This window comes from Patella vulgata, chromosome 8, assembly GCF_932274485.2.
Source record: "Patella vulgata chromosome 8, xgPatVulg1.2, whole genome shotgun sequence".
NCBI lineage: Eukaryota > Metazoa > Mollusca > Gastropoda > Patellidae > Patella > Patella vulgata.
Window position 1 is genome coordinate 3,665,178 of NC_065886.2, and position 16,073 is coordinate 3,681,250.

A 16,073-nucleotide genomic window follows, 5' to 3' on the forward strand; every position below is an offset into this window, starting at 1 on the left:
AACTCCACCTACATAATAATCTCTGCTGTCATCATATCCGAATTTGTGTTTTACCTTTTTGGATTTTTATAACAATTGGACAAAATGAGTGAGAGGGTAAATTTTCATTCTTACTTGTATTTTGGACATGCATTAAATCAATTGAATATAGGACATAATAGTATAATACAATTATGAGAGAGAGAGAGAGAGAGAAATGGGGTTTAACGTCCACTCGACACAAACTAGGTCATTTCGGGACTAACATATGGTTTAACTTTATTTCAACTATTCGCTTGCGCGTAGGGGTCTTTAGCAGTGGGAGGAAACCGGAGGACCCGGAGAAAACCCACGAGGTTGGACAGGCGACCCTACTCCTTGTCACGTACAACCGGGGATTCGAAACCACGCCAGTCGACTCAATGACAGACTTTATGATACAGCGCGCGCACGCTAACCATTCAGCCATCCAACCCCCCATTAATACAATTATGATAAATCTATAGGTATACACCAGTGGCGTCGTGCCTATTGGGGAAATAAAAATATTTTTATTGATATTATTAAAACAGAAGACCTGTCCGTCTGTATTAGTCATCACACGGTCTCCAGGAATTGTATAATTTGTCATTATCTGTGTTTAGTTTATTGCACTTTAAATAGTTTAGATGCCATTTGTTAAGGCATCGCTCAACAGCGGCCTCGCTTCGTACACTCTATCATTTAGCCTCGACCCGGGTGTATGACGTCAACGTAACGGTTAATCTCCGCTCACGACGCCATTTAAAATTAAATCAGTCAACGAAATCCCGTTTAAATCCAAGCTGAATCCAAACCATCCGTAGGTCTACAGAGTTGATTTTGGTCTTGTTGTTTAAATAAAGATCTAATTTATAATTTCTATGACATCTGAATCCTAAATAAAGACTTGCAATAATCAGATTTAGCTCTTGCATAATGTATGTTTAAGTTATATTTATAACCTGCTCAACGTGCTCGTTGCTATTGCACAGAAAACATACCCATTTCTCTATATGATTTCTACTAAAACTAGTGTAAACCAGCAAAAGTGTGTAATAACATTGAACATGTCTAGTTATTGCACGGTTAAGCTCCACCCAGTCTACCAGAGGGAAAACAATCTGCTACAAAAGAAGATTTCCCATCCATGTTACAAATATTAGTTGTAATCTGGACTTATATTTACAACAACGTATGGACTCTTTTCTCCTACTTACCTACTGGAGGTCGCGTGTACGATTCCTGCATTGGCCTAGAAAGTTCATCGGGATTTTCCAACAGGGTTTCCCCTTATCAGTGGTTAAGGGGGGGGGGGGCGGCTAACAAGGACAGCTGCCTAGTCTTTCGGATGAAACAAAAAACTGAAGTCCCGTTTATACATTGGTGTGCACGTAAAAGATCCCTTGACAGTTGGAATTCGATATAAGAGTAGGCCATAGTGCCACTACCCGCGCGGAATTTCCCTCATAGCACACTGTATGGCGTATGCCCGTCTTCATTAGCCCCGTCGGAGCAGAACAGTAGGACGTTAAACCCCATTTCATTTTCTTGCTTATAGATCTACGAAACATCTAACAACCGGATGTACTCCGGCTAAATTATTTCTTGGACGAGAGGTCAGAATCCGACTGACTCACTCTCTCTGAACCAGGAGGTCAGAACCCGATTGACCCCCTCTTACACCAGGAGGTCAAAACCCGATTGACCCCCTCTCTTATACCCGGATGTCAGAACTCGATTGACTCTCTCTCTCGCTTACACCCGGAGGTCAGAACCCGATTGACCCTCTCGCTTACACCCGGGGGTCAGAACCCGATTGACCCTCTCGCTTACACCCGGGGGTCAGAACCCGATTGACCCTCTCGCTTACACCCGGAGGTCAATAATCAAAGTTGTCAAAAGACTAATCATAAAAATCTAAAGTGCCCTAAGTGAAATTTTTCCGAGGTGACTCAGTTTAGATCATAGACTTCAGACATAAAGGTACCCTGTGGCCTGGAACAATAGCTGAACGAACTGCTTCAAAATCATATCTATTAATTTCACGTGATGGGCGTGCCTGGAAAAGACACGTTGATCAAATCTGGAAAGGTGATAATAGTCTTCAGGACAATGTTATTGTTGAAAATAATGAGGAAGGGGATAATAATTCTATACCAGCTCAACCTAGTGGCAATATTCAACAGCAGTTAGACGAAGAGATCACATTATTTCATCTCTCTCTCTCTCTCCCCCTCTTTGATACCTCAAGTACAACAGATTTAAACATAAGCGACCGTCTAAGAACATCTAAACCCAAATCTAAAGAACCAGATAAACGAGAATTCTAAGACGAATAGCAGTTCTGTAGAGTCGAATATCAGACGTTCTTCAAGAATCACGAATAAAACTCAGACTGATTGAAAAGTGTTAATTTTATTTGTTAGTAATGTTTTCTTGAACATTTGCTGTTGGTTTCCTTCCAGAACGCAGGTCATCGTCAAGGCTCTCTGCCCACTTCTTTACCGAGGTGTTGGGATGGCCTAGAGTGTCGCGCTTAGACCTCTAGCTGGCCGGTCACCTCTGGCTTGCGGCTGTGGTTTCGATCCCTGGTGTGAGCGTATGTGGCTTGGAGATAGGGGCGCCTTCTCAACCTGGTGGGTTTACTCCCACAAGAAAAACCCCTGCACGTGCGCTAAGATAATAGAAAAAAAAAGACATGTCTGCGATATCACCTTCGGTGAAGCGGACGTTAAACACTAAGAATAACATCTTTACCGGGCAGGGGCATCATCCCCTAAAGTGAAGATCATATCAGCACATATAGTTTCAGTTGCCCTATTATATAGCCAGTTTTATTCGTCTCTGGTGATTTCATTAATATTTTGGTACGAAGACAATATTAACTCAACAGTAAGCAGTTCTTATGGCTATGGATCATTCAGTAATTGTACTTGTTGGTGGCAAAGGTTGACAACCTTTCAGCCAGCCCTTGTGTGGTGGAATAAAGGAGTTTTCTATAGTTTAGGAACTGGGTCCCTATACCCTGTTGATACACCAGTTTGAACCAGTTGTTATATAACAGGCGTTCTAGTTGATGTGCGGAATTAGCCAATGAAACGGTCTGTTATAACGGTGAATTCTTGGCGTGCTCTGCACGGAACTGTGGGTAAACCCCTAGAAACCGTCAACGCTGATTGATTAATCAATGTCTGACGTTATAGGCTCAAAAGCCGCTCGTATGACCCCTGACGCGACTTCCCAGTACAACTGGTCAGATCATCATGTAGAGTAGGCCATCGAAAATATAAAAAAACGAAACGAAATATAGATCTGTATTTTAATCAGACTGGGTCGAACTGGCCATGTTGTTAGATGAAATTTAAAAATCTAATTCACCAAATCGATGCAAAATTGTTCAAAGAAGAATCATGTCAATTTTCATGTCGATCGGACTTGAATTCAGGGATATTTTGGCTTTTTTCGAAGAGCGTCACTCCGAGAAGTTGCAACAACAGGTTGAGGTTAGCGCATCAGTTCCTGGACAAAAAATGCCCGGTTGTGTAAAACTGTCTTCGTCATACATGTACATTGAATTTTAATATTTAAAGATACATTATGTAAGATTTAGATAAAGAGCTAGCCATTCTTGCTATAATAGTTCGAAAATAGATAATGTAAAATGGATAAGTTAATTAATGTCTAATTAATAATTAAGATAACACTTCAATCTTAAAGAAAGACCTGCAATAGGCAGATTTTGCTCTTGCATAATGTATGTTGAATTCTTTGAAGCCGACCAAAATCAACTTCTGTCGTCATATGAATATCTTAATGACAGTATTGAAGCAGGCTTGTTTTAAGCGGTGTTTCTGTGGGGGGGGGGGGGGCTTGGAATTTTTGCAGGAGGGGGTTTGCCAGGTTCCTGTTAAGGAAATTTATTTAACTGCAGTTGACAATGTATGATGCCATCATCGTCTCCAAATTACGTAGGCATACATACACACTGAGCTATTTAAAGGGAGAAATCCAACACCCCCCGTTTGACGTCAGTTTTTATAATGAATTAATAGGATTACAATGTGATACAGTTTCATTAATGCAAAGCGCATTATATCGCGCTTTGAATGCCCATCCTATCGCAGCATATAATGATAAAGAATAAACCTCGCAACCGTTATACTTTTTTCATAGAAAGTGTTGTTTTACAAAAAAAAACCACCAACATTTGAGTAGCTATAAAGCAGTGTGTGTTGCACCCCCTGCACCTCCCGCCCCCCCCCCCCCCCCCTGTTGTGGTGGTAATGATAATATTATACTTTCTATCAGTAATAAATGAATGAAGAATATAAAGTTTAACGTCCTACTTTTGTTCGTTCGTTGTTAGGGCTGAGAAATTTTCCAGGGGAGTCAAATAATAGGCTCTATAGCCTAGTTTTGCATAGGTAGGGGACGCGAGATCGATTAGTAGTTCTATTCGATTCTATTTCATTTGGTAAAAGATGCAATGTCTTTTGCAGGGTATCTTCCTCGTAATATAGTTTTAATCAGTCTCACGCGGGGGGGGGGGGGGGGAAGAAGATGGCCCGCCACCTCTTCTCAAGACAACGATTTTAAAACTGTGTTTTATAGTGACTTTTAGATATACAAGAACTTTTTATTTTTTGGGTGTTTTTACCTATCTTCTATATACTACTCATTCATATGTAAATAACTGAATTAAATCAACCCGTCCATAATATCATGCCTTATGTATTGGGCGTTAAATTTATAACAAACAACAACGACGGCATGCATGGTTGGGTTATAATAATCGTTGAAGTCAGCCACCCGAATACGGGATTGCCCAATGCGCAGTGATCAGTTTTATTAATTTTATTCCCGGCATCTGCGAGAAATATTGTTATTCGTGAAAAATAATTATTAAATTTTTTTCTAAATCTTCTTTAAATCTAGAGAATGAAGGGAGATAAATAGGTTTTTATTCGCGCTGTTCAGGTGTTTCTTAGTTTTGTTGTTAGTGGGGCTTCCCCAGGGAAATCCTCGCCTCGAAATGGCTATAATGACCACGCCCCTCAATAAAGACGTCATTATATGTGAGGGAATCTCTATCTTGAAGCTAAGTTTACATTCCACGCGAGTTGATGGTGCCGATTCTAATGGCTGCTATGGACCAAAATAGCAGTATCAGTTTATGGCAGTGAGCACCATATGTGAACGTATCGGGTTTCGAACAGAGGGTCCCGATTGGCTAAATTATGGCAGATATAACCCTCAAACTGATGTGGTACAAGTTAGGTGAGAGCGGAGGCAAAATGGCGGATTGGTACGATAACTTGAATTGGGAGGACCACGTTTTGGATATTTTACTCTTCGGATGGATTGCTTGGTCCGTTTTTCTTGTGATCATCGCAAATGGCTTGTCTAAAATTATCGGACCCCTTAGATTGCGGGTCTCTCAGCAGAAGAGGGAGACTTTAGGGGGCAGTAATGCTCGAGTTATTAGTAATACGGAGAGTTGTCAGTGGCTAAACCACGGAATCAGTTGGTTTTTTCTCAACTATTATAGACAAGCCGAGTTTATCGATGCATGGATCAAAACACTCAACGTAGAGGTAAAGAAATTAGGGGTAAGTTTTAATTTATTTAGTGTTAAAAGTCCCCATTCGTTTACTAACCCCTATCGTGTCTCTCTGACCTCTGACATGCAAGTGCTGTCAAAAGTCTAGCAGACGATATTCTCTCCTCGCGCTTACCACGTGCATAATGGATAAAGTGACGTTTAGCTGGCTGCCAACCGGTCGGTGTGTAGTAGATGTACAGATCAAACATTTCGACGGAGTATTTTATGTTTTCACGCGTGCTTAAAATAGATTCCTCGGTTTTGTTACAATAGTTTAGCCGGGTTTTAGTTGGCCCAATATGGAATTGTTTCTGTTGGGAGTCAGTGTAAATCGAACTGTGGTTAATCTTGTTAATTCCCCGACTTTTGTTTATCTACAACCATTTTGCTCTCGACTTATTCACCGTTAATCTCAATGGAGGATAAGTAGATTAAAACTAACAGAATTCAAAGAATTAAATGATTTAGGATTTAAAGATTATACTGATTATAGCTGCTAAAGCCGTTTAATTTAGACCCAGTAATATTAATACATGGGCAATAAGTGAAAAGAGATAATCCTGGCATATTAATATGGACACACATAGACATATACCATTAACACTTTATAATTGTTAATATACATGTATACCATCGTAAATATGTAATACCTGTTAATAATAGTTGATATACCATGGTGAATATGGAATACCAGTTAATAATAGTTAATATACCATAGTAAATATGTAATAGCAGTTAATATACCATAGTAAATATGTAATACCAGTTAATATACCATAGTAAATATGGAATACCAGTTAATAATAGTTAATATACCATAGTAAATATGTAATAGCAGTTAATATACCATAGTAAATATGAAATACCAGTTAATAATAGTTAATATACCATAGTAAATATGTAATACCAGTTAATATACCATAGTAAATATGTAATACCAGTCAATAATAGTTAATATACCATAGTAAATATGTAATACCAGTTAATATACCATAGTAAATATGGAATAGTTAATATACCATAGTGAATATGTAATACCAGTTAATATACCATAGTAAATATGGAATACCAGTTAATAATAGTTAATATACCATAGTAAATATGGAATACCAGTTAATAATAATAGTTAATATACCATAGTAAATATGGAATACCAGTTAATAATAGTTAATATACCATAGTAAATATGTAATACCAGTTAATAATAGTTGATATACCATGGTGAATATGTAATGCCGTGGGAGATATGTAATATTTACAGGAGGAAATAACTGCTTGCTATTGTGTGTAATTCACATTTTAATAACCACCAGATAATATATCACGCTTATGTCTAATATACACCAGTTCTATTATGCATATGGGATATATTATAGTATACACCAGGTCTAGTATTATAGTATAACCTAGTCTAATATACACCAGTATGAGTATAACCTATATCTAATATACACCAGTAAATAAATGTAGTAGGGTGGGATATACATACATCATCCTAAAGGAAGATCTCTGATCAGACAATGTCTGCTGACCATTCCTATCCATCCCTACATGTATATAGCTGTAAAATAAAAATACTGCTCTTCCCAAAATGACTAAAATTTATAATAATTCAACACTATTGTAATATGGGACTTTTTGTGATCATACAAATTCTATTATAATTCATTCCAAATATACACCAGTAAATTAATATAATTGGTATATCATGGCTTGATATACACTAGTTAGAGTGCTTCTCACATCTAATATAAACAAGTAAATTAATTTATTATTGATATACGTGGTTTGATATACACCAGTTTGGGGATATCTCACATCAAATATACACCAGTAAATGAATATAATTGATATATCATGGTTTAATATACACTAGTTATAATGTTTTTCACATCTAATATACACAAATAAATTGATTTATAATTGATATACATGGTTTGATATATAGAGAATCTCCTACCAGTCTTTTTTGATATCAAAAAATATCAACAAAATATCACCCAATCCCTTCTTACATGCACAAATAGATAATATAATTCTTTGCTGTAGATTTCACTTTTACTGAACAATACGGTGTAGTGGTACATCATTTTTTGACAGCAATTCAATCATTGCAAAGTCCTTTATATTGACCCAGTGTTTCCATCAAGGTCAATTGAATAACAATAGTTCATTTTTAATAAAAGAAAAAGTTATTTTTAATAAGAAATGAAGTGTTCTTTGAAATTAAAAAAAAGTAGTTCCTTTTCAACTGACCAATCAAATTCATGTAAAGCGATATCTCCTTAGAAGATATTGCAGGAGATTATGAAATATATCACACAAGCGATATCTACTGTAGAATGTATTATTGGGTGATAAACACCAGTTAGGGGATATCTCACATCAAATATACACCAGTAAATTAATGTATATCTGATATATCATGGTTTGATATACACCAGTTATAGAGTCATGTGGCAAAATTCATATAAATAGATAATAATTGTTTTTGAAGGGTGGGGGTTGGAATGGCCTAGGGGTTCTAGAGTGCCGCGCTTTGACCTTTAGCTGCCCGGTCACCTCTGGCTCGCGGCTGTGGTTACGATTCCTGGTGTGAGTGTATGTGGCTCTTTTATTTGGGTTGGGTTTTATTTGATATTTTTTCTTTTAGTCAAAGTCAACGAAAAACAATTTAAAATTAGAAAACATGAAAATGGAATTAAAATTTGGATTTTTCTACAAAAAATTTCAGTTGAAAGAAATCTATAAAATAGACAAAATATATCCATCTTGGTGTCCTCTTAGAGGGAGCGAGAGAAATGGGTTTTAACATCTACTCGACACAAACTAGGTCATTTCTTGACTAACACATGGTTCAATTTTATTTCAACAATTTGTCGCGTGTAGGGGTGTTTAGCAGTGGGAGGAAATCAGAGGACCCACAGAAAACCACGAGGTTGGACAGGCGACCCTACTCCTTGTCATGTACAACCGGGGAATCGAAACCACGCCAGCTGACTCAATGACAGTCAGACCTTATGATACACCGCGTACATGCTAACCATTCGTCCATCCAACCCCCCTGTGGCCTCTTAGCAGTGGGTGCAGGTCAGATGGGCAGCCAAGGGTAGTGTCTGGTCATTTAAATAGGACGAAAAACTGAGGTCCTGTGTACACTGTATGGAGTATGCCCGTCCTCATTAAACATACATTATACAAGAGCTAAATCTGTCTATTGCAGGTCTTTCTTTAGGTCTGAAATGTTATCCAAATTATTAATTAGACATTAGTTAACTTATCCAGACCATAATCATCTCTCGATGTCATTGCTAGCCTGCAATGTTTTATTGGATTAGGTTCCGATTTCCTGTTCGACTTCCATTCATAATGTAATCATGAAATGGATAATTGAGACTATGTTTTTTTATCGTACTGACATTAGTAATGATGAGAGAGGGTAGGCCGAAAATTCAATCGCTAAAATCTCAGTTCAGAGTGGATCAATTTGATTGAAATTTTCTGCAAATTCCCTTTACATCATCTAGCTTTTAACTATTCTAGTGAGAACTGCCAGTTCCTTATCTAATCTCCCTATCTTTAAACCAGTTGGTGTAGAAAAGTTGTACCATAGCTGAAGGCAGTAGTGTTAATTTGTTGATACTTTCTCTCTCATGCTATCATTTTCAATGAGTTTATTTTTTAAATCAACAACATTTATATGATAATAATGTGTAATTGGTAATTAACAGTATAAATGATGTGGTATATGTGATAAACTATATAGCCTATATATATAAATATATATATATCCAGAAATATTAGCATAACCGTAAAGCTGCACTACTTTGTTTCACTACTTTGTTTCACGATAAACGATGAAAAGATAAAAGGTATGTCGACAAAAACTGATTTCAACACTGGTTTAATAACATTTTAAAATTTTAAAGTACTTTTCTTCCTACTTGGGACTATTCATAAATAATGTCATTGTATAAATATATATATATGTAGGTAGTAGGTTTTATATAATTTCTAAAGATATAATATTGATTGTAAATCAACCCAAACAACAGTCACAGACAGCTGGTGGTAGATTTGATTTATGGAAATCTACCCTTTCAATTCATTAATAATATACAGTAGCAGGGCCGGATCCTGAGGCGGGGTTTGGGGGGTCGAAAACCCCCTGCTCAGCTACATAAAAAATTTTTGTAAATCAAAACTTTTTATGAGAAATGTTTCTCTACCGTGTGATTTATCCTTTATCGTCAGATGTGGGACAGGATGGGCACTCAAAGCGCGAGATAATGATATAGACATTATGTGATATCACAATTGATGCTTTGCATCCATGAAATTGAATCACAATGTCATTGTATTAATTCATAATAAAAATTGACGTCAAACGAGATGTTGAATTTCTCTGTTTAAAAAGCTCAATGTGTGTGTATATACGCCATAATGACGATAGAGGCAATGCGTGTGTGTGGGGGGGGGGGGATACATTGTCTCAGGAACCTGGCAAACCCCCTCCTGCAAAAATTCCTGGATCCGCCCCTGAGTAGTATTTAGTGGTGTTTAGACCACAGATTGATTAATACCGATGGAAGTTAATCTAATATCACAGATTCTGTCATAATATTCATTGTGTAGGTTAGTGTTGTTATCAAATGGCCACAGTGGCATTAGGGAAGGGTAACAGAAGTGACATCTTCTTCTGCTGCTGCCTGGGCTAAATCTCTCCTGTCTGGCATTGCTCAGTGTTAGACTAGGCTTTATCAAGCAGTTACATTTAGTTATTGATATTATCAGTTTAATTATGTTATAACTATATTACCCAGTGTCAATTAATATACATGAAAGAAATGAAATGGGGTTTAACGTCCTACTGTTCTGCTCAAACTGGGCTAATGAAGACACAAGCATATGCCATACAGTGTGCTATGAGTGCAGTTTTTCTCAGACAGCAGCACTGTGGCCTACTCTTATATCAAATTCCAACTGCCAAGGGATCTGTTATGTGCACTCCAATGTGTGCACAGGGCCTTGTTTTTTTGTCCCATCCGAATGAATGGACAGCTGACCTGCTCCACTAACAAGGGGAAACAACACCAGATAAACTTTCTCGGCCAACACCAGAAGTGAACCTGCGATCTCCAGACTAGCGAGTCAACGTCTTACCCACTTAGCCACCGTTGCTCCTCATTGACATTGAGGGGAGCCACTATGGCTCAGTGAGTAAGTTGATGGTAAGCTAGCCTGGAGGTCTTTTGTTCCGCTCTCAGCAGAAAATTTTTGCTTTGTGGTTTTCCTTCGTTAGTGGTGCAGGGATGGTGTCTAGTTGTTTGGCTCAGTTGGAGAAACCGAGGTCCCTTGTACATATTGGTGTGCACATAAAAGATCCCTTGACAGTTGGAATTCGAAAAAAGGGTAGTCCATATCGCTGTTGTCTGGGCAAAATTTCAGTCATAGCACATTGTATGGCGTATACCCGTATTCATTAGCCCAGTGGGTACAGAACAGTAGGACGTTAAATCCCATCTTATTTTCGATATGTATAACTGGCCCTAATAGAGTACAATTAAATGTTGGAAGTTGACGGTATAGAATAAGAAGAATCTAAAAGCATGTAGTCCACGTTGACAAGATCTTAAACCGTTTGACCGAATCATATTTTATTTAGCGGGTCATAGTAACCGTAGGTCATCTTATACAGTATATTCCCCTACTTGACCTATATATAACCAGAATATTTATAATTATAGACGTAGAAGATATTTTGATAATGAGATAAAAACTTAGATAATACCCATTCTAACATATTTTAAATAGGGCAAAAATACACTTTAACATTTAAAACTTAAAATTACACTCCAAGAAATGTATATATATGTTTGTAACTCACTGCCTATACATATGTTCACCGTTGTATCGTAAACATAAGATTTAACTATTTTATATGTAAGGAGAGAATGTATATAGACCTTTGCCTGTTGTTCAATCCACTTCAGTTTATTGAATAAAATATTGTTTAAACTAACCTAACCTAGTGATAATCTATGTACATCATAACAATATATCTCACAAGAGTGGTCCATTCTACACAATCTAGGTTATTTCGTGACTGCCTGTCCAACCTCGTGGGTTTTCTCCGGGTCCTCCGGTTTCCTCCCACTGCTAAAGACCCCTATGCGCAAGAGAATTATTGAAATAAAATTAAACCATATGTTAGTCCCAAAATGACCTAGTTTGTGTCGGGTGGACGTTAAACCCCATTTCTCTCTCTCTCTCTATTTCGTGACTAATATATGGTTCAATTTGATAAGAGTGAACAAGATGTGTCAACTCGAAACAAAGAATAATATAGGTTATTTTGTGAGCAACTTATGGTTCAATTTTATTTCAATAATTTGTCTGTGCGTAGGGGTCTTTACCAGTGGTAGGAAACTGGAAAAAACCATGAGGTTGGACAGGCAACCCTACTCCTTGTCGCGTACAACCAGGGAATCGAAACCACGCCAGTTGACTCAATGACAGGATTTATGATACAACGCGCACACGCTAACCATTTGCCAACCCTTATAGTGAAGACAGATACACAGAAAGTCTGTACTATTCCCACACATCACACCTTAAAGTCTGTACTATTGTAGCCTCAATCATCACACCTGAAAGTCTGTACTATTCCCGCCTCAATCATCACACCTGAAAGTCTGTACTATTCCCGCCTCAATCATCACACCTGAAAGTCTGTACTATTGTAGCCCCAATCATCACACCTGAAAATCTGTACTATTGTAGCCCCAATCATCACACCTGAAAATCTGTACTATTCTCGCCTCTATTATCACACCTGAAAGTCTGTACTATTGTAGCCTCAATCATCACACTAGAAATTAAAAGAGTAAAGATCACATGTTAGTCCTAAAACGACCAAATGATTGTGTATAAAAATATATCGGGTGGCTTCTCACTCGGACAAATCTTATTTGATTTTCTTTATTAAAACTCATACAGTGTTAACACTCTTTGAGCGATGGACCTAAGATTTTGGAGAGAAGTTGTCAAACATCCATATTGTACGACATGTGAAATGTTAATTATATAGGTACAAAATCTTTTAAATTATCCCACTTTAAATAGTGTACACGTAATTGTTTTTATTGGAGTCACTAGATATATAGACTATTGTTAAATGTAAATGATATAGGTACAATATTTATTGAATTATTCCACTTTAGATAGTATAATTGTTTTTATAGGAGCCACTAGTGACTAGATATATAAACTATTGTTAAATGTAAATGATATAGGTACAATATTTTTTGAATTATTCCACTTTAAATCGTGTAATTTTTATTTGAATTAATCTACTATAAATAATGTACTCCGTTTTTTTTTTTTCTGGGTCACCTGATATAATCTATCAACAGTTCAATAATATATACATACAATCTGTGCATATATACTGTATTTATTATATATAGCTAGGTTAATTAGATTCTAAGTAGTGTATATAACTTATTTACATACATTATATACTCACAGTACTCTAAATACTGAAATATTCAAATCTATGATCTACTCCAACTACCTGGGGATATTTGGTAACATTACTTTAAAACACCAGAAAGTAGCAACTGGTGTTGTGCGTGATGTAGGATATGCTTATTCTTTCTGGAACATTTGATACCACTTAATCTTTGTAGAACATCTAATACCACCTATTCCTAGAACACCTTATATCACTTAAACTTCATAGAACATCCGATACCACTTTCTCTCTAGAACATCTGATACCACCTACTCTTTTATTTAGAAAGTTCATGTTGCCGACAAATTTTGTTAGCTATCTTTATACAACTTCTACTTAAAGAGGCAATAAATCTACAAGCCAGAATTAATTAGCCTTGAATTATACAAACTGTTGTTCAATGCATACCAGTATATATTAACTGAGATACTGTAACAGTTTGTAAACTCTGCAATTTGAATAATTCCCATTGTTAATAAGATCGCTAACATGTATTTTGGTATCCTACCAATTTAAGAATTAGAATGTTTCAGACGTATTTCAGAGGGGTTGTAAGATTCAACAAGTTTGTAGATTACTATAATATACTATAATATAGTCTGGTTTAAAATGTTTTTATAAATTAATAATGAATAATGTATGTTTACATATCTTGTGACAGCCTATCAAACATATTTTCCGAGGGTTTGTAAGATTTAATGATATAGTCAGGTTTAATAATAAATTAAAGATACATTATGAGAGATAAGATAAAGAGTTGGTAGTTCTCACTATAATAGTGAAAGAACAGATAATGTAAAGGGAATTTTTCTGAAAATTTCAGTCAAATTGATCCACTGTGAACCAAGATTTTAGCAAATGAATTTTCAGCCTAGCCTCGATCATCATTACTAAAGTCGTACGATAAAAAACATAGTTTTGATTATCCATTTCACTGCTAAATCATGAATGAAAGTTGAGCATCAAATCGGATCCTAATCCAATAAATATTGCAGGCTAGCGTTGACATCAAGAGTTGATTATGGTCTGGATAAGTTAATTAATATCTAATTAATAATTTAGATAACATTTCAGACCTATAAAGAAAGACCTGAAATAGGCAGATTTAGCTCTTTCATAATCTATGTTTAATAATAAATAATGTATATTTAGATATCTTGTATTGTCATACATTGTCCAGAATATTCTAAATTACATGAATAGTGAATTAGATTGAATTTCAATGCTACCCACATGTACATATCCCTGATTGTTTTCGGTCAAGTTGAATATTGAATAAATATCCTGATAGATTTTCTATTGAGATACTTTGTCTAGACTCAACCAGAAATATTGGCAAGTCTTTTAAACTGTAGAAGATTTAATTCTGAAGAAGATTCTAGCGCCAAGTGCAGACGAAATTGGTCAAATTAGGTATTTAGTGTCTTCAGACCGTAAACAATGAATGTTCTAGAGGGAATCACACATATAGAAAGCCATGTAGGAGATGCAATTATGTTTACGAGAGTTGCAAATTTCTGTGTTAAAGATGCTTTATGTAAGGCCTGTTTTCCCCAGTAGAAAAGTAACCAATGGGGAAACGCGCACGTGGAAAACAGGCTTAATAAAACCTAAATCTACCTGTCGCAGGTCTTTTTTCTGGCTTTAAATATTATATAAATTATTATCTAGATATTTATTAACATTACAATTAACCATTGGGTGGCTGGGATATTTAATGGATTTGAATTTAGAACCCTCTGGCCATTTAATAATTTGACGTTAAAATGGATAATCAAGACTTTGTTCATGATCACAGCAGTGGTACTTGACAATTGTGACTATCTTGTCAACTATATTGTCAAAACTTAAAACACCCATAACTTTGCTCAGAATAAAGTAATTTAACGGAAATTTTCAATATATTTAAATTGAACTATCTATTTTTGAACTATTATTGCAAGAACAGACAACTCTTTATCTAAATTTTACTACATGCATCTTTAAACCTAAATTCCTTTATTTATCTTGGATTTTAAGAAAACTGCAGGAGAGGACTTGACAACAGCCCTCCAAGGTCCAAATCAAATAATTCGAAATGTTTGTTATGGCTAGCAGTGAGTTCTCTCTTCAACAAATAGAATATTGTAGCCTAATAAGTCTCAGTGCCAACTTACCGACTACGGTAGTAGTTAGTTAATAAACCTCAGTTTCAAAATGTCCTGAATATTTAAATGTAATTTTGTGACTATAGCAGCATGTCATTTCCATTAGGCCATAATTAATTATATCCATTACTTTCAAATACCAAATTGTGAAACTTTGAGCTCTTAATATTAATTAGTTTTTGATTAAATATCCAAGTGATTTGGACCCTGTGTGATAATTTGTTAGCTGCTATATGTTATTGTGGAAATGGGGATCATGGTGGCTAAATTGGTAAGACGCTGGCTCGATAGCCTGGAGGTCGGGTGTTCGATGCCAGCATTGGCCGAGAAAGTTCATCCAGATTTTCCGGCGTGGTCCCCCCTTGTCAGTGATGCAGGACGGAGGGCCTGACAAGGACAGCTGTCTAGTCCTTCGGATGAGACAAAAAACCGAGGTCCCGTGTATACATTGGAATGCACGTAAAAAATCCATTGACAGTTGAAATTCGATATATGAGTAGATCGTAGTGCCGCTGTATGGGCAAAATTTCCCTCATAGCACACTGTATGGCGTATGCCCGTCTTCATTAGCCCAGTATAGGAGCAGAACAGTAGGACGTTAAACCCCATTTCATTTCATTTCATTTATTGTGGAAACAAATTGCTTCAGAATTCTATTAAAATGATGGCCTGTGTGTATAAGCTTATAAAATAATAGTATGTTGTTGTTTATTACAAATTTAACGTCTAATACATGCTGTATGAATAGGTTGATTTAATTAACTTATTTACGGAGTAATGATTTTATTTTTAAAAAAAAAATTGGTAA

General features: G+C 36.2%; 1 protein-coding gene across 16 annotated transcripts in view; it reads left to right on the top strand.

The window, feature by feature from the left end:
* LOC126830900 (C2 domain-containing protein 2) overlaps positions 1 to 16,073 on the top strand; it is a 376,226-nt gene that overhangs the window by 285,315 nt on the left and 74,838 nt on the right. For 15 of the 16 annotated variants that reach the window (XM_050561390.2, XM_050561393.2, XM_056103054.1 and 12 more), the window contains exon 1: positions 5,082 to 5,609. The exons of the other annotated variant lie outside the window; for it this stretch is intronic. In XM_050561390.2, coding sequence (XP_050417347.1) covers positions 5,238 to 5,609 — 372 coding nt within the window. In that variant the 5' untranslated portion in view covers positions 5,082 to 5,237. Of the gene's footprint in view, positions 1 to 5,081; positions 5,610 to 16,073 lie in introns of those variants that run through there. 16 annotated transcript variants of the gene reach the window in all.